The sequence below is a fragment of the Sciurus carolinensis genome, chromosome 6 (genome assembly GCF_902686445.1).
Source record: "Sciurus carolinensis chromosome 6, mSciCar1.2, whole genome shotgun sequence".
Classification (NCBI taxonomy): Eukaryota; Metazoa; Chordata; class Mammalia; order Rodentia; family Sciuridae; genus Sciurus; species Sciurus carolinensis.
Window position 1 is genome coordinate 53019180 of NC_062218.1, and position 20620 is coordinate 53039799.

The 20620-nt window shown below is 32.0% G+C and overlaps 1 protein-coding gene across 3 annotated transcripts in view; it reads left to right on the forward strand.

Moving 5' to 3' along the window:
- Positions 1 to 20620, forward strand: part of Cwc27 (CWC27 spliceosome associated cyclophilin) — a 244990-nt gene that overhangs the window by 6158 nt on the left and 218212 nt on the right. For all 3 annotated transcript variants that reach the window (XR_007109165.1, XM_047556515.1, XM_047556517.1), the window contains exons 2-7: positions 1287 to 1383; positions 7514 to 7626; positions 10037 to 10180; positions 11902 to 12000; positions 12617 to 12720; positions 14441 to 14510. Coding sequence is in view for 2 of the 3 variants with exons in the window: in XM_047556515.1 (XP_047412471.1) it covers positions 1287 to 1383; positions 7514 to 7626; positions 10037 to 10180; positions 11902 to 12000; positions 12617 to 12720; positions 14441 to 14510 (627 nt within the window). In the remaining variant the exon portion in view is untranslated. The remainder of the gene's footprint in view (positions 1 to 1286; positions 1384 to 7513; positions 7627 to 10036; positions 10181 to 11901; positions 12001 to 12616; positions 12721 to 14440; positions 14511 to 20620) is intronic.

Below are 20620 nucleotides of genomic sequence, written 5' to 3' on the forward strand. Positions count from 1 at the left end.
AAGAAAATTGTGTATGTTTGCATTTTTAATTCTTTTATATTTACTTAACAGTTAAGGAAACTATTTAAAAATCTATCTCAGTGTAGGTATTTTCATTTCTCCCATTCTCGTGGTTACTGAAGAGTACTTGTAGGGAAACTATGTAGCTTGTAGAAGCCCAGAAAGATTTAATGAATTCATCAATGTTATAAAAATTCATGGCAGCATTATCCGAGCTTCTGAAACAGAAATCGAAAGGTAGTTGTAGCAAAAATGCACCGAATATAGAGAGGAGATCGAAATACTGTTCTTGCTTTTCTGGCTCAGCTTTCTGACTTGGGCAATTTATAATCCTCAGGCATCCCTACAAGGCAGGGGCTTAATTGAATGGCTTGTAAGCTTCCTCCATTACCAAAGAAGTGTATATGTAGAAACTAATGCAGGAATTTTAGGAAAAAAAAAAAAAAGAAGTGTGACTTCTATCAATGATAGTGACTTCCTGTGAGAATCAGTTATTTTTTAAAATAATGCACACTGCATATTCTTTATTTCTAAGAACATTCTGAATGATCGTGGTGGCCGCATTTATTGATATTCATGAAATTTGGTTATTGGGGGCAAAAAAGGAAAAAGATGGGTGCCATAGTGTTCAGGGTTTAACATTTTTTTTTTTGGTTATTGTTGTTATTTGTGGTTATTACTAAGTCAGTTATGAGCTATTGCCTCCTGTCAACTCAGTAGGGGTTCTGGTTGTTTCACCAAGGAGTAACCACTGTCATAAGCTAGTGGAAAGGAAGCTATTTACTGTAGGTGGTGACTTTTAAGACATACCATTTTAGTCTCAATCAGAATGAGATTAAGAATATTATTTTGTAAATTATGAGTAGAAAATGAAAAAGTAGAGTAAAAGTAATTATAAATGAGTAATTGTAAAATTATGATATCATTTAAGTGGTCTGCTTTTAAATTTCTTAATTTAATTCACCAATTTTATTGGAAGTGATATAATGAGAAACAATTATAAAAAGTTTGTGTTATCATCTTTAAATGAATTATTTTCTGTGATTAAAAAAAGTATATACTATTTTTCTTAAATCCTAAACTTTCTGAAAATGGTATTTTGAGAGATCTAAATGCACAGTGGCTTCCAGTGCATATTTGACATTTTGCTTAGTATAACAACACAAGTCAAGCAAAGTTTCTACTGTTTCTTCTAAAATTGGAAACTTGTTGGTGAATGCTGCAAGTTGAACAGCAGTTCAACTAATTATCAGACAAATGATAATAAAATGTTATTCTTCCTGCAGGTTTTATTGAAAACTACAGCTGGAGATATTGACATAGAGTTGTGGTCAAAAGAAGCACCTAAAGCTTGCAGAAATTTCATTCAGCTTTGTTTGGAAGGTAATTATAACTCGAGAAATTTTAGTTAATTTAAAAATAAACTGCAGTGTATTTTTTATAACATTGAAGACTGGTGTTAGATAATGGTAATAAGTAGTGCATATTGATATGAGTGATATGGTCTTGAGCTGTGTGTCAGAAAATAGAGGCAATAACAGCTTTCTCCAAAATGAATCTATGTAGTTTTAACAGAAATTTATTTCAGCAAAATAAAACTTTGATCATTTTTTCTTTCTTTCGTACTCTAAAATATACGTATTCCCTAAGATTGTCTCTAGTTCTCTATTGTCTTCACTTTTCTGTTATTACTTTCATGGAAATGACTGTCACAATTAGAACTCCAGCCATTTCTTCCCTTCTTAGAACCAGTTTATAGATTACTTAATGGACTTTTCTTCTGGAACTTTCCAATGTCAGCTGTAACTAAATTAATCAAAGACCAAATTTACCAGAGTTTTCCCCAGATTACCTTGACTTTGATCTTCATAACTACAGTTGCCTGTTATCTGATCTTCCTGACTCATCTTTAATTTTCTTTTTCTTCTATTTATTCATCTGATATTTGAATCCTCAGTTTGGCTTCCTAGCTTTCTCATTTTATTTCTAATTACATTAACTACATGGTTTCAGTCAACTATTACCTTTATTTTTTATTGATTAATATTTTTGGGGGTATAAGGATTGAACTCAGGGGCACTCAACCACTGAACCAGATCCCCAGCCCTTTTTTGTATTTTATTTAGAGACAGGATCTCACTGAGTTGCTTAACTCCTCAATGTTACTGAGGCTGGCTTTGAACTCTTGATCCTCCTGCCTCAGCCTCCTGAGCAACTGGGATTATAGGCTTGTGCCACTGCTCCCTGCCTGTTACCTTTATTTCCTGAACATTTCCTTTCTACTTGTACTTTCATAGATATCCTCATACTGGTTCTCCTTTTTTTTAAGAAGTGTTTTCTCTTTTCATTTTTTTAAGTGTACCTGTTTTTAATGTCTGTTCAAAATTCTAGTTTTTCCATAGAGTCTATCTAGCATTCACTAATGTTATTCTCAATGTCAACTTTTTAAGATTTGAGTCATAAGGTGATGACTTTTCTTTTTAAAATACATTACATTCATTTACATTCACTTCACAATATTTTCTTATGAAACTAAGCATCCCAAATGTTTTTAGAACTTCTTGTTGGTTCTTAAAATACATTCATATGATTTTGAATATCTTCAATGGTGGCAAATCATAGTCCTCCTAAGTTAAATCTGATTTTTAGAGAAAACATTTTTTAAGGTATCAGAAAATAGCATTTTTGGTCAGAATCAAGATGTAAAAGAGAATCCACAGTATCTAGTAGTATGGTATAGTGAGAACTCTCCAAATAGATAAATACCAGGGGAAGATTTAAGAAATTAAAAAAAAAAAATTGAAAGAGGCGGGGGGAGAAGAAGAAGAGAAGAGAGAGAAAGAAGACATCTGCACAAACCATTATTAATAATTGTTATGGCAGGCAGGAAGGAAATAGAGTCAGACAGGTAGTTTAGTTAGAGAGGCCTCAAATAACTGTCAACAAAGCTAAGAAGCACATGAGACACAGAAAAGTCAGACTTGTTTCTGGTAAAGTTTTGAAGAATAAAAAGCTCAAATTTTACAGGAGGAGAATTAAATTACAAAAACATTAAAAAGAAAAATGGCAAATTGCAAACCATAACCAGGTAAATGGAAGAAACAGAAAATATCTGGATATAAAATGACAATGAAGAAAAATAACGAGGTTTTTAAGTTGGATGATGATGAAGCTCAATTACAGCAGCAAAAAAAAAATCATTCTCCAATTTATAAGAATACAAGGAGAAAGAAAAAAGAATAGAAAAACAGTAAGAAAAATAACCAGAATAATTCTCTTAATTTAGCAGATAAAAATTGAATTGTTATTGGAAAGGCTAACAAGAAGCCCAAGAAGACTAATTTGAAACAAAGATACTCACAAGTGAGTAAAGTCAAGATTTTAAAAATATAATTCAGAAAACCCCAGTTTGATTCTTTTAATTCTTTAATTCTATGATCTAAACAAGTCATAATGTTCCTTGATCTTTTATAACACTCAAATCAGTATAAACCTCCAAAAATAAATAAATAAAAGAAAGAGAGAGAAAAGCATGGTTTAATCTAAAACGATTAAAGGGAAAATCACAGCATTTCCAAAAACAAACGATCTACCATTATACAAACTTAGTCTTGGATTTTTGGTCTTTGTAGTATAGTTAGGTCAACATTAATAGTGAGTGTAATTTGTTAGGTCAAAAAGTTATTATAATGGATACCTTTTATAATTTCATTAGTTATCTGAAGTGTGAGGAAGGAATAAAATTAATTTATACAAATATTTCTTCTTTTACTACAATTTTACTTCAACCTTGTCTCTTCATGATACATCCTTCAGTTATTTTTAGCCCCTACTTCTTAACAGCAGCCTATTAATTCTTTAGAAGTGATAAACATAAGTATGTATTTTAACATGCTACAAGTTATAAAAAATTTTTTTAATAAAACTAAAATGTATATAAAAAATACTGGAGAGGCTAAAGTAAATAGAGCAGACTGTTCAAAATGAACTTTAGATATAAAAAGGTTATCAGTGACAAAAATATGCAAAATTAAACACAAAACAAAAAAAATTTAAAACAAAAATTTATATTCTTATATGTATTTGGACTAGACACATAAATTAGTCAAGACATATCCATAATACCCATACATTGGACAGACAGAAATAAAAACTATAATGAGAAAAAGTAGAATTACAGCAGAAACATAGGAACTCTGTTTCATATTTGAGATTCATATAACTTTCTTTTTTCAGTAGTAGATAACATTCAGTAGGATATTATGAATATGCATGATGAAATAATCTTTATTCAAAACCTTATGAGTATGATGCATAAAAATAAGAAGAAAATAAACTGTGAAAACTGCAAACTCTATTATAATACATGATTTGCTTCAGTAAAATTTTAAATTCATAGTTCAGTGGCAGTTATTAATAAGTTATAGGGAAGTAGAAATATTAGATATGAGAAATTTGTGGAAATTAGAAATTGCAGCCATAATATAACAAAAATTTATGGTGTAAAGATTATAGAAATTCATACTAATTTGCATACATAATATAATAATTTTATTCAGTCCACAAAAATATGATTGGGAAAATTGTAAAGAAAATCTCAAAAGAAAAAGCTGGCATCATGAAAGACTTAATAGGAAGTAAGGAGAAAAGAATAGGATGGCATAATTTAAACTTTGAAAACACAAGTAATAAAGACCTCTTTTTTCTCCCCCTTCTCTCCCCTGTGATATGTATATGGGTCTTCTAGATCCTGCTTTTTAAATGTTTTAACCTGGGACAATAATGTGCACACTCTCTCTCTGTCTCTCTCTCTCCAAGTTGTCTCCTTCTAATCCATTCTCTGCTGGCAGTTTAATCTTTGGAAAAGCAAATCTGATCATGTATTGAAAAAATGTTTGTTGACTGTATGTTATAGATCCAAAGGAATATTTTCATTTTTATTATATATACTAGGGTAAATTTAATTTTCTGATTTGAATATGAGTTTGTAGAATTTGAGTGTAAATATTAAAGTTTGACCTCACAGTTGTGTCAAACTTGAAAATTTATAGGTAGGTTTCACATGACCTTATTTAATCTTTAGAACAACACTGTAAATTAATTTGCATTGTTAGTTTTATGATGAGGAAATAGAGTTTCTAAGGTTGCACTACTAGCAAAAGGCAAGTCCCAGAACTCCTGATTGCTAATACAGCATTAGTCTAAGTGACAAAATAGTTACATAGGCTGTTACAGATAACTTCTAGACTTCTTGGTTTGTGTAGTTTCTATTTGTTATCAAACAGAACTTGTCTCCCAGAGGACCTCTTGTGAAAAATGGCCCTACAACTGCTTACTGGATGAAGGACTGAAAAAAGTCAGCTGGTATTCCTTTCTACTTCCAATGTACTCTGTACTGGATATAATTGGTAGATTACAGATTACATTTTAAAGATAAGATTTCATATGCAGTTCTATCTTGCAAGTGCTTTGCAAGCCAGTGTAATAGGTACTTTTACAATTGGTAAATTATGTCAGTAGTTGTACCACAGTAGATACCTAATATTTTTCATTGAATGAGTTGTTGTTTTAATTTGCAAGTAATAGAAGATTCAACTCATGATGATTTAAATAATAATGAAATTTACCATCATGTATGATAAGAAAACTGGTATTAGATAGTTCTACAGCTTGGTGTAATCTTCAGGGGACTGTGCTTTATCCATGTTTTGCAACCCTCAACCTGTGATTGAATCATAAGTGCAATCAATAATTGTCTGCACTTCAACCTCTGTTGCTGCTTGCTTGCTGTCTTACAATAGTAATAGCTTTTTTAAAATTCATCACTCCTTCAGGGCTACCTGTATTTTTCTCTTGTAATTACCTAATTAAGTACAAAATTAACTTAAGTGAGATAAAATAAATTCTTTCCTTACCTTTAAAGGATTTTTTTTAAACTGAGGTGAAATTTTTATACCCAGAACTAGCCATTTGAAAGTGTACAATTCAGGGGCATTAAGTTCACTCAGATAACAGAAAACTCTACCCATTAAGCATTCACTTCCTATTCTCCCCTCCCTTCAAATTCCCTAGCAGTCACTAATCTGTCTTTCATTTCTGGATTTACCTATTCTAAATATTTCATATAAATGGAATCATATAGATGGAATCATACAAATGTGACCTTTTGTGTTTGGTATGTATATTACACGTTTTTCTATCCATTCATCCTTTGGTAGACATTTGAGTTGTTTCTACCTGTTGACTATTTTGAACAGTGCTACAGTATACATTTGTGTACAAGTATTTGAATGTGTGCAATCCTTTTGGATGTATATAGCTAGGACTGAACCTGCTGGATCATTATATGCTTAATTTTGTGTTTTTACAAGTGTTTTTTACCAGCAATGTATGAGAGTTTCAGTTCTTCTACATCCTCACCAACACTTCCTAAGATTTTTTAAAAATAATAGCTATCTTAGTGAGTAAAAAGTGGTATCTCATTGTAGTTTTGTATTTTTGTAATGACTAATGATGTTGAGCATCCTTTCTTATGCATGTTGTTCATTGTTTGCTACTTCTTAATATAAACTCTCTTAATTATGTTAAACCCTAATTCTTGCCACCCGCTGCCAAAGTCTTTGTTTGTGCTTTGCCTCACTGAGTTGCCTTGCTTCTGCCTTCCCTTAACTTCTTTCTCCTCCATTCTAGGTTTCTGATAATAAGTGCTGTAGGAGATCATATGTGGTATCTTTTGTGTGTTTGGGACTTCAAAAATTTTGTATTTATATATAATTTCTTTCAATCATTGAATGAGTCTTTAATGGGACTCAAGAATATGTTAATGTTCATTTTGAAAGTTTCTTGAAGAGATTGAATTGATTGTGCTAGATCTATAATCAGTAAGTAATTTTGACATATTGGGTTTGTATATTGTTTGCATATTGATAAATTAATTTTCTATTGGGAGAAGAAGAAGAAGCAGGAAATAAGATATTTTCTACTATGGTTTCTCAGCCTTAACACTATTGACATTTTGGGTGGCTTATTCTTTTTTATAGGGATTGGCCCTTACAATACAGGATGCTGAGCAGTATTCCTACTCTTCACTCACTACATGCCAGTAATATCCCCCAGTTGTGATGCCAGTAATATCCCCCAGTTGTGATAACCCAAAATATTTCAAGATGTTAACAAATGTCCCCTGAGACACAAAATTGCTGCTCCTCCACCTCCCAGTTAAGAACCACTGATGTATACCAAACCTCTAATTTTTATTCTGAAAACAATAATCCAGAGTTTGAAAGAATCCTGGAAATAACAACAAAATAACCACCACCAAGGTTTCTGTTGAAGTATGTGCTGTTTAGAAAAGTAAATATTTTATAAGAAGTAGGAAAGAAAAGTTTTGGTTTGGAAGCCTATTTAACATTCTGGAAAATAAATCTTGTGACTCTAGTGGCATATTAATTTTGATAACTATACATACACTTAATTTTAGAAATGGATAATTATTTTAAAACTTTTTTTTCAGCTTATTATGACAACACCATTTTTCATAGAGTTGTTCCTGGTTTCATAGTCCAAGGGGGAGATCCTACTGGCACAGGGACGGGCGGAGAGTCTATCTATGGAGCCCCATTCAAAGTAAGACTGAATTACTAATATCATTGTTATTACTTTTGCAAGTCAGCTTGGATTGTTTAACTGAAAATGATTGTGCTCCACAAGAAGAAAAATCTTTTCACATTAGTATACAAAACCAACTCTCTGTCATCTAGAATTATACGAGGATAAGAGCAACACTTACCTATCAAATATTCTTTCTAAGTTGTCTTATTACAAGCTTTTATGTTAGATTGAGTTCAGGTAGAACCAAACGTGGTAGTGGAAGCAATGTGATTCATAAAAAAGGCTACAAAGAGTAGTTTTTGATGTCTGACTTTGTCTAATCTCTGCATCTCTATAGGGGTAAAGCATTTTTTTTGAATATTGCATGTGGTATTTTATTTTAAAACATTTCATTTAAGCACTTGGGAATCTAGAGTAGTTTGCTTAGGCTGCTGCTATACCCCAAATACCATAGAGTGGGTGACTTAAACAACAGGAATTTGTTTCTGACAGTTCTGGGAGTTAGGAAGTCCAAGGTCATTGTGTCTGCCAGTTTGGTTCCTGGTGAGGTCTCTCCCTGGTTTGTTTTTGGCTTTCCTACTCTGAGGTCTTCACATAGGGAAGAGATGGTAATCTCTGGTGCCTTCTTCCTTTTCTTATAAGGACATGAATGCTGTTGGGTTAGGGCCTCATCCTTAGGACCTCATCTAACCTTTATTGCCTCCTCACAGGCCCAAATGTAATCACATTAGAGATTAGGGCTTCATTGTAAAATTTTTGAGGGGATACAATTCAGTTTCCCTTAGCAGAATTTATTTTTAATTATACACAATAGTCTGTAACACAGAATGCATGCCACAGTGGAAAATCACAAGAAGCAGCAATATAAGAAAGCTTATAAAAAGGTATATTAGTTAAGAATAAGTCAGAAATTTATGATTACACAAATGGTATGCCTTTACGCCATGTACAAACAGAGAAACAACATGTATCCCAAATAAAAATAAAGAAAAAAAAAAAAAGAATAAGTCAGAGATTTCTTTATTGTCAACACAGATAAGAAGAAAAATAATTAATATCATACTAAATAAATTAAGGGATTGTGGGTGTAATTCCTTGGTAGAATGCTTGCCTAGCAAGTACGAGAGACTGGGATTGATTCCTAGCATTGCAAAACAAAACAAAGTAAGGAACAGTAGAGGGTTCAAGTAAAAAGCTAAAAACTGTGTTCATTATTAGTATGATGGTACCAACATTAAGTCCTTTGAGCGAGTAAGAATTAATAGTTCTTAAATAGGGGAGTTTATGAAGAACTTTGTGTTTGTTCTAAAGGGATAGAGTATCTGGAGTCTCCTTTCAGTTTTTACTGGGTCACAGTATGATTCTTGAGAAAAACAGTTGAATCATTTGCTTTAATTTCCAGATAATGGCCTTAGAAAATGTGAATGATTAGTAAAAAAAAAAAAAATCTCAGATATCACTGTTAATACTATTATATTTTACCAAGGTGAAATGTCTCATGATTTTAGAGCCTACATTCTTGTAGGAAGCATTCCTTTATTCTATTATTCGGTGTAATAAAATAGCTCTTTTGACAGTTCTTTCCTAACTTGAAATCTTTGCTTTGTTACTTTTAGGTTTTTCGATTATTTTTAACACAGTATTCAGAATTATGATACTTTCAGTTCAGATTGCTTAAGGATTATTTATTATGGAAAAATAATTTATTTTGTGAAAAGCATTGATTACATAACATGGGCATATAATAAATGATTTCAGTATCAGGTCTAGATGCAAATTCTGTTAATTCAGAGATTAAGGAATCTGTTAAGTAGTCCTGTAAACATAAGAAAACCATCTTAGAAACGCTTGTACCTGCTGTTTTGAAAACTGGCAAATGGATTTGGTACCAGGTCAGAGAACATTGAACTTAGTACTTTAAAAAACACAATAAAATCACATTAGCACAATCATGGTAGATTCTTTGAATCAAAAAACAAGAAGAAAGGAATTATTTCTTGACATTTAAAAGAGTTTAGGAGGAGCAATAGTTGAAGACTTCACAATGGTTCAAAGCTGAATTTCTTGGAGAAATAATAGGTTTTAAAAGTTTTGAATAACTTTGAAGGATGAGAATAAGGAATTGAATCTTAGAAATCTATTTCCCTTTTAATGAGTTCCTTTTGCTCTATGTGTAAGTAGGCAACTTTCCACAAAATAGGCTGTATTTTTGGCTGAGAATATTTAGAAGACACAGGCTAGTGAATTCAAGTTTAAGAACATTGAATAGTAAATATTAGATTTGATTATACTTGAAAATCAGTTAAATAGAACTGTAGCATTTTTTTTTATTAGATATTCTTTGAGACCTTGCTGGTTAACTGCATAACTGAATATGAAGGCTCTTATAACTGAGAACATTCACTGAATCTTTTTTATGCTTCAGGATGAATTTCACTCACGGTTGCGTTTTAATCGGAGAGGACTGGTTGCCATGGCAAATGCTGGTCCTCATGATAATGGCAGCCAGTTTTTCTTTACATTGGGTCGAGCAGATGAACTCAACAATAAGCATACCATCTTTGGAAAGGTTAGTGTCCTGTTTTAAATCTGTGATTTGTTTTTTGGTTTCATGTGATTCTTTAGGCTTCTGTGACAGATATGATGAACTTATCTAATAGCTGCCTTTATGGAAATATTCCCTGAGTTTATTTATTTATTTTCCAAAATGATGAAATATGTAGCTATTACAATGAACCTTGAAAGATGTGAATTCTTTATCATGTTTCCAGTCAGTCATCTGTTACGTATTTAATGTTTTCTATCCTTAAAATCATACTAATGGTATCAGCTACCATGCCATTCAGCCAACAGTGTTTTTACATTTTTAGAAAGATACTTAGGGACTGAGGGTGTAGCTCAGTGGTAGAGTTCTTAACAGGCATGTAAGTGAAGGGCCTGGATTCCATCCTCAGCACTGAAAAAAGAGTCATGTAATAACACTTACTAGTTTAAATTTTATTTTATTAATGTTAATTTTAATTTCCTTCAGTTAAAATGGAAGTTGTGTTGACATCGATAGTTTTTATTGAAAATGTTAGTTTGAATGGTACTAATTTAATTCCACTCACATTTAATATCATCAGAACTTGTCCTTTCAATTAAATTTCTTATAATTCCCAATAAATAGGGATTCTGAAATTTTTCTTCTATAATTCTTCTGTATTCTCACAAATATATTCTTATTTGTTTTAATTTTTAGACCTATTAGATAGCTCTAGTTTTTCAGCTCCCTCTACTGGTTTAGTAAGAATTGTTTTCTCAAATCCTAGCAAAACTGGATTTTGTGATGACAAAAGAGGGAAGAACAACAGTACAATTGAAAAACTCTTAAATCTTGAGAAATGTTGAATTAAAGGAGTCCCATTAAAATCATGAAATGTAATTTGTTGCCTGATTTTTTTGTTGCATGTTTAGAAAATATGCATTAGCCTATTCTTTCCAGTCACTCCCAATCTAATGACCATAGATTTTTTCTCCATATGAGTTTTTACAAATAAGAGTGTATAATAAAATGATTTTTAAGTTATCATTCTGTGCCATCTTTTACAAATGGTATTATATAATTTACACATACAGACAATATATAGCAAAGTGGTTATAAGTTGGAAAAGCCACTACTGTTGACTCTATAACTTCTTTGATACTCAGTTTTTGTAAATGTAGAATAATAATTCTTATTTATTAGGTGTTTGTGTGGATCATATGAGATGTCTGCATAGCACTTATCACATTGTTATTATTTATTTACCCTCTTACTCTAAAGTCTAGTTTTGTTTATGACGTTTGAATGAAAAGTTGTCATTCAGTAAGGAGGTAATTTAGCATTGTTTTTAATTTTGGTAAAAACTGATCCTAAGTGTATATTGGAAATTTATCAAAAAAACCTATTGACAGATTGAACCCATCTGTGCTTTTCCCCCTTAAAATGAAGTTACCTTATTTGCATGATATTTCATACATATAGTCTTATGGAATAATATGAAATTCTCTTCAAAATATATGTTTATATTTTATAAATTATATATATATATATATATATATACATTTTTTTTTTAGTTGTAGATGGACACAATACCTTGTTTTATTTATTTATTTTTATGTGATGCTGAGGCTTGAACCCAGTACCTCACACATGTTACAACCCCAGTCCCTGAAATTCTCTTTTAACTATTTACAAAGTATTTGAGAAGTCCCCTAATTCAAAGAATAAATAAATATATTTGTAATTACATTTTATATTTTTATTAGGTTACAGGGGATACAGTATATAACATGCTGCGACTTACAGAGGTAGACATTGATGATGACGAAAGACCACGTAACCCACACAAAATCAAAAGTTGTGAGGTAGGAGCATGATTATTATGAGATATAGGACTTAAATTGCCATTTAAGAGGAACTGACTATTTGCATGTTTTAACTATTAGATGAAGGTTTTATACTAAATATAATAATAACTCATTTATGTATTTAGGCACAATTTCTGATTAAGAAATTTTCAAATTAAAGGTTTTAAATTCAAAGATGAAACTTTATATGATAGCCCAATGAATGAAGAGCTTAACTCATGTTGGAAAGTTGGAGGAGTTAGATTTATTTTAACCCAAGGAAATGACTTCATAGTTACTATAAGAATTATATTTTATGGAGAGAGTAAGGCCCTTAAAAGCATTTGATTTGGAGTCAAAACACCTGAGTTTGTTTCTCTTACTGTGTGTCATTTACATTTTCCAAAGTATTTTTCCTTTTGCGCAATTGAGATAAGAGAGAGTATCCTTTACCTAATAGCACATAGGGTTCTTGGGAGGATCCAGTGAGACCATATAAGTAGAAGCACTTTGAATAGTATATCTATCACTATGCTAATAGTATTTATGGGGAGGGTAACACTGTCATGCATATTGCTTTTTGAGTGAAATTTTAAAAAATAGAATAAGATTTTCAATATATTTCTTTTCATAGGTTTTGTTTAATCCTTTTGATGACATCATTCCAAGGGAAATTAAAAAGCCCAAAAAGGAGAAACCAGAAGAGGAAGTAAAGAAATTGAAACCCAAAGGCACAAAGTAATCATAGTAGAAAGGTTTTTCTTCAACTAGGAAAAGCAATACTAATTTATTTAGTTTCTGTTTCTTTTTGTAATAATTGTTTACTAGCAAAAGAAAGACCCATTTGAATCAGGGGGATATCATAATGTAAGTATATGTATGACTTCTTTTAAATGGGCATTTCTTGTATTTAAGTACATTATAGTGCTTTAACTTAAGCTAAAAATGGATCATTTCAGATGTCCACATAAAATCTGTTAATAAATACATAAATATTTTGTGTTCACTATACCAATTATTTATATAAATAAGCTGAGAAATATTTTTGCTTGTTTTTAAATCAATATATGCTTAGTGTAAAGAATTTGGAGATATAAAGAATATTTGTAATCAATATATGATTATGTAATATCTTTTAACTTTTTCACTCCTCTTTTAAGTGCTGTTAAAAACAATCTTATTATAAATGTTTTAAAAATACTATTCTAGATTCAGTATTCTGGATTATTTACTGAAGATAGTTTCTCCAAAAATAGAAATTTCTTTTTAAAATAAATTCCATTACATTAATACTCTTTACATTATTATGTTTTATTAAAGTAGATAGTGCAGAGTTAGATTTCAACCTGCTCCTTTGCTGAATTATAACATTCTTTTTAGGGATTTTATTGTACTTATGAATGTTAGATTCAGACAATTCTGTTTTTAATCCCATGAAACAAATTTGATAAGAATTGAAGTTTATTAATCTTTATGAGCCTCAGTTACCTCATCATGTAAAAATGGAGCTTTTATAACTACAGCATCTGTTTGTTGTGAAGATTAAATGGAAAGAGCTATGTGAAGATACCCTGTATGTGTTCAGTACATATTAGTTTCTTTCCTTAATATCCTACAAAATAAAGTAAACTAAATTGCTTTTAGAAACTGTCAGACATGGACCAGGCACTTTAATAAGCAGTTGAGACAGTATAACTTCTTTCATGGCTATATATTGGATTTTCTTTTATTCTTTGATTCTTTTATTTTGACTACCTTATCTCTGGATGAAAGGTCATTGTCACTGTATTCATATATAGTCTTTCATCACTATTATTATCTTGACAACAATCTGCAAAGGGCGTTTTTGTGTGTTTTATATTGTTTTGTTTGTATTCATAACCTGTAATGTTAGGGACGATGTGGTTGTCACTACTTACATCTAGATTTTAATGAGAAGGATCAGAGTAGACAAACTTAGTTTTTTTCTCCTCTTGGGCATACACACACACACACACACACACACACACACATATATAATCTGACAATTTTACGTACCTTATTAATTTAAAAATATTAAGATATACTGTGCCAAATACAAGATTTATTGCTACCCATTTGTAGTATTCTTGGGTCCATAGATTTATTAGTTTTTCAGAAATCACCATTTTGCTACTAGTTTTGATAAACAGTAAAAATTTTTTTCTTTCATACTGTACTCAGTACCTATAGTAATGCTCTGGATGGATTTTTGGTCATCAGTATAATATATGTAATATCAGTGGTCTGAGGCCAAAACCTTTACTGAAAATTATAGATTCTTAGGATACTTCTGCTGAAGACTAAGTAATATTGTGTTCTTTAAAAAGATGTATTTCTTCTTGCAAATTCTGTTTTGTTGATTTAAAAACAATATTTAAGAGTTTTAACTTTTTCTAATTTTCTCTCTTTTATTCTCTTTTTACTCTTTTTTGACTAGAAATTTTAGTTTACTTTCATTTGGAGAAGAAGCTGAGGAAGAAGAGGAGGAAGTAAATCGAGTTAGTCAGGTAATCTTTAATTTATCCTTTCTTATGAATTATTAAAGATATTAGAATTTATTTCTTAATCATTTTTGTATCTCCTGCTTCTGCTGTATCTGGAACAGTACGTTTTACATGATACACACTCAATAAGTCTACTTTGAATGCTTTGTAAAATAATTTGAGGTCACTCTGAATTAATTTGTCTTCTTAAAATAGTTGACTTTTTTATTTCTTTATTTTTGATATTAGCATTTTTCTGTCAGTTAAAACTAGACCTGAAGTTTTTTAAATGGTTCAACTTTGTGATTCACATTTTAATTGCTAGTTGTTTGGTTTGCTAGATGATAATGATTATTACCATTTTCATAGTAAATAGTCACAGACCAAGTTACTTTCATTTCAATGTTACTTGCATGTATTTTGTTTTCTTCATTAATTCTCATCCTAGCCCTTTGAATGGTGTTATTATTACCTCATAAGGTTATAATTTGATCAAAGTCACATAAGTGGTAAGTAGCTATAGCTAGGAATTTAACTCAGGTTCAACTATAAAATCTGTGTCTTTAGATTATACATTGTCTCTTTGTGTTTTACTCTACCAGTCCTACCTATAGGCCTCTAACTGTGGTTTTCCTCTATTTCACTTTTATCACAAAACTCATTGCTGAAAGGTCTGCAGTGTCTTGCCATTGTTTGGAATGGGTTCAGATATATGTGCACCAAGAAAATCATTTCAGAGGGATTTTACTCCTAAAGGTTCTTCTATGTCTTCCTTTCTTGAACATTAATTAGCCCTAAGACCTAGATTCGGATCTTTATCATAGTAATCAAAACTTAATTACTTGATACTGCCTAGTTGCTTGACATAGTTACCTTTTTTTTTAACCAAAACTAATAATAGCATTGACTTAAAAGCACATTATTTTTATCCTTGTTTTTACTTTACCTCTGTGCTTCTTTTGTTAGTGAGCATGGTTTTGGAAGACAAATGTTGGCTACATAGTAAGCACTCTCTACTCCTTGTCTTAAAACTCAACTTATACTCCTTGCATTAAAACTAAATTAAGGGGCTGGGGTTGTGATTCTGTGGTAGAGTGCTTGCCTTGCACATGTGAGACACTGAGTTCTTCGATCCTCAGCACCACATAAAAATCAATAAAATAAAGGTATTTTATCCATATTAAAAAAAAGAGTTCAAGGGTCATTTAAAAAAAAACTAAATTAAAATGGGCATATATAAGAAATAATTTGGTTATAGTTTTTCTTTCCTTCTTTTTTGGTATTAGGCATTGAACCCAGGGGTGCTTAATCACTGAGCCACATCCCCAGACCCCTTTTTAAAAATTTTTTTTATTTTTTATTTTGAGACAGGGTCTTGCAGAGTTGCTTAGGTCCTTGCTAAATTGCTGAGCCTGGCTTTGGATTTGTGATCTTCCTGCCTCAGCCTCTCAAGTCACTAGGATATTTTTCTTGCTCTTTACTGTATCCTTAAGTGATCTAGTTGATACTCTTGATTCAGTTACCCCCACCTTTATACCAGTATTCTAAACCCTTGGATTAAGGGTGAATATTTTTTCTGAATTCTTATCCCTCATTCTGAGCAGCTTTCGGAAATGTCTCCCTATCAGATGTCAAAACTAATTTCATTTCCATGAAAATAGGAGATCAGTGGTGTAGAGGAAGGGGATTGAGGAAGAGGGAGGAGGGACAGGAAAAGGGAAGAACCATGGAATGAATTCTGACCTAACTTTCTTATTATGTACATATATGAATATACCACAGTGACTCTTACTATCATGTATATACACAAGGTACTAATTTAAGAAAAGCCATAAATAAATAGCAGAAAGATCAGTAGAGTAGAGGGAGGAAAAAGGGGAGGGAGGTCGGGAGAGAAAGGGGAAGTACTGGGGACTGAATAGGAATATTCATGGCTAAATATCCATGATTGTATAATTATGTCAAATTATGTCAAAATGAACCCTAATATGTATAGCTAAAAGGAAATAATAAAAAAAAAGAAAAAAGAAAATTAAATTCATTTTTACATGAAAACCTTTCCCTAGTCCTTATAAATAACAGCAATCACTCTGCCACCTTGATATCTCAGGAATTATCTTTTGTAGATGTCAATGCACTAGTCTTGTATTGTTCATAATTCAAATTTGCACCTTATCAAAATAAAATATTTACTGTATATCATATTTCTGCAAGTATATTTGTGAATGGACAAAACTATGGATGTTAGTTCCAATGTTCCTTTTTATTTATGTTTTCTGAAGATGTCAAGTTTCCTTGCATCCACAATGCCTTCTCATAGTAGTAACTCCACCTCCAGTTTTCCTTTAGTCTGGAATGTGCTTATTCTTTTTTATTTTTGGTCTACCTTTTTTTGTCTTTTCTTTTAAGATTTAGCTCCACTATCACCTGATTATTTCTACCTCTCTCCTTTTACAGTTTAGATATCAGGTATCCAACCTAAAACTCATGTCTGAGACAATGTAAGAAGGTTTAGAGGTGAAATGATTAGGTTATGAGTACCTTAACCCAAAGCAGCTATTTAAGTCTTGAATTTGAATGTGAATGCTACAAAAGCTGTCTCCCTTAAGGCTAAAAGGCTGCTGAGAAATGTCACTGGTAGTATAGAACCATGAGGGGGAAGGCAGCTGTGCAGCACAGTGACTGACCGCCTTCCCCAACTCCCATAGGGTCTTTAATAATTGGTTTAGCAGCCTTGGAAAGCAGGGGTGGGAGAGAGCAGTTATTTTATGAATATTTGTTTTGAAATTAAATTTCTGATCTAAAGAAAGTTTTGCTCAGAATTACTTTGATTTCATTAGAAAATTAATTTGATTCTATCTGTAACCAACACCATGTGTTAAATGTTCAAAGCTTATCTTCTGCTGTTTTTTATTGTACCAAGTAGGAAAAAAAAGATGTTTAAATTGACTTATTTTGAGAATTCATACTCCAAAAACAATCTGTGTTTGCTATTAAGATTGCAGTGTGAGAGAATACCACCAAGATAATGCTGGCTTGCTTTTTATTTTCACTCTTCCATCTGAGAAACACTGAATGGTTTAGAAAGACTAAGTAAAGTTTTTCCTCTCTGCCAAGAAAATTATAACCCACAGTTCATTATCAAATGAGCATCATTATCCTAGTATTGTGTCATTGTTATTTCTCTCATTTGACTCTTTAACAGGAGTATGGGGTGCTGTGTGATAAAATGATCACCATATATCTATATTTTAATAGTTGCTTATTCTTCTTTTTCCTGGCTGCCTATTGGACACCTCTCCAAATGAATATGTCACTAGTTATCCAATCCCTGACCAAGGCTTACTTCTGTATCTTTTCTTCTCATACTTCTTTGTTTTGTGAATTCTTTCTGTTCCCAGGTGTCAGTATCCTCCAAAGAACTTTAGATTCAGTTCTGAATTTTGACTTTTTCTCTGTATTATCAGTGAGTTGCACTGTTCTAGCAAGTTTTCACCAAAGAAGTGTCTCAGATCCATTTTTTCCTTTTATCTGCTACTATTCTTATTTAGGTCCTCTAGATCTCAGCCTGGACTGCAGCAGTATTCTGTACACTGCTCTGCTATTGGTTCCACTCATAGCTACCTATGAGTACCTATATTAAACCTGGGAGTGACCTTCCCAAGCTTAATATGTTACTGTTGCTCTCTGTCAACTATAAAAATAAGACCAAATTTCTTGACCTGTTATTTTCAAGACTCTGCTTTTCATGACTCTCCTTTACCAACTTGGCCCTTTTACCTGCCACTTCTTAAATTCCCTGCTGATAAAATCACTTGTGCTACCTTTAAAAAAACAAGATTCTTTGGCCCCGTTGCAGATCCCCTCAATCAGAATTTCCAAGGAAGGGGCCTGGGAAGCCGGACTTAAAATGATTTTCCTGGAATGCATGACAGGAAAATGCAGGAACTCCGAAGTAGCAGATCTGAATGGCTTGCTATTCTGCCTATATGTCTTCTTTCTTTCCCCTTCTTTTGTGCCTGTGATCATGTTATTTCCACTGCATAAATTATCCAATTGTCCCATCCTACCTCTGGGATGTCAAAGTCATATTTATTTCAAACACCCCAAATATGATTTTCCTAAATGTCTTTTTAAGTTTTTCCTAATCTTTTTCAAATCTAATCTTGGCCTTTTATGTATTCCTTTACATTTTCCTTTTAAACCCCCCCCTTTTTTTTTCTTTTTGCTTAATCATACAAGAAGTGTATGACTGTGTTCTCATTATATACTACTCCAACATCATGCACTTTACTCTCTGCTTTTTTAATTGCAGAGAGACCTGGGCTACAAGCTCTTTGGACATAGATTCTCTGTCATATATGAGTGACAATGTGTTGGAGTAACTTGGGTTTGGGATCATACAAACCCATATTGAAGCTTCATTTTCCATTGATATTTTGTGATCTTGAATAACTTAGTCTTTCTGAGTCTCAGTTTTCCTTTTTGTAATATAGAAATAATATGTACTCATTAAGATTGTGAGATGAAGATGTGGATAATCTTTATTTTTCTACATTACAAAATCTGGAAAAATGTCTTTGACAGTCAGATGTCTTAAAATAGAATAATATACTGTATGTTGTAGTTGGTATTTTATTATCAGAGAGCTAAAATACATGGAACAATCTCTAATATGATCATAATTATGACACAGACACTGCAGTCCTCATGCCTAAGCAGTCCAGAGGACTGGTGAGCAGCTCAGCCTCTGGAAGCCAAAAACTTGGCACAGTAGGATGACTGCCCTTTCTGAGAGTCTCTGATAATAGCTTGAGGAGCCCTGGAAAACATGGTATACACATGTACATCATGACCCACCAACAACTCATTTTCCCCTTGTGATTGGGCCTTAGCACATTGAAGAATCTCTGGCCTACAGAACTTAGCTGTTTTGTCAACTTTATGTAGTGGAAAAGTGGGTAGTTTTTCTTGAGAAAAGAGAACAACAAAACGTTGTTGAAATTTGCAGGCTTAGAGGAAAGGAAATTAGAGTGCTTAAGATAAATTTTGGAGTGATTTCAAATAGAAGTGTATTTTTGTTTATTTTGCTTAGGTATAGTTCTTTAGACTGTGAGCATGCCTCAAGAACATTTTATCTTTTTGGTAAAATAAACCTTGGTAAGAAAAAGGAAGGCTAGACTGACAATTGAGAAAATATAATCAATATAGTTTTAAAAAATTTAGCCTTTCTATCTTTAAATGTGTGAAATAACTAGAGTCAAAGCTGAGTAAGTGCCTCTTAGAATAACTAATAACTATTTGCAATTTCAGTACTTACATGAAATTAAATATTTCTAAATGACTTAAAATAATTGTTATTTGCCTATCAAGTTTCTTATTTCAATGACTCCATAGTATTAAGCTTTATTCCAGAACCCATCTGATCACAAGTTAATAATTGGTCAGGTCTGAATTGAAACATTACTTGTGTGAGAGGAGAAATAAGATAGAGTTCTCTCTGGTTTGTGGATTATCAGTGTGAGATTACAGGCACTTCTTCACCCCACTTGTTTATTCATGACAAGGTATCTCTCCCACATGGGTTAGCTTTCCTCTCTTATTTATTTCAGTATCTTTCTACTACCTGATAAAATCTCCTTAGAATCATAGAATATTATAGCACAAAGGGATCTTGTCCAACTTCCTTTCTTTATAGATGAGGAAACTGAGACACTGGTTAAGTGACTTGCCAGACTGACTTCATTTCCTTTTTGATAGGATTGCATGATAGAGGGATGCCATAATAATCATATCTTGGGTTCAGAAAAACACATTGTCAGACTTTCATGGTATTCTTGTGAGTAACATGAAGAAATGTGATCTGGGAGATGGTGTAGTCAGATAGATTTATAGTTAATTGAATATTTCTGCCTCATGGGTGCTTTGTTGTCAATCCATGCCTTTGTTTTTTTTTTTTTTTTGAATGATAAGTTGAAATATAATAGGTGTACATGTAAATTCTGTACTTTAGTTCAATAAAATCATCAGAGTATATATGACTTAATAAACCTTGGTTGAATTATTAAGATTAAGTTCTCTGGAGTAAGGAATTTAACATTCCCTGCATTGTTCAGATCACATTTGCAGCATTT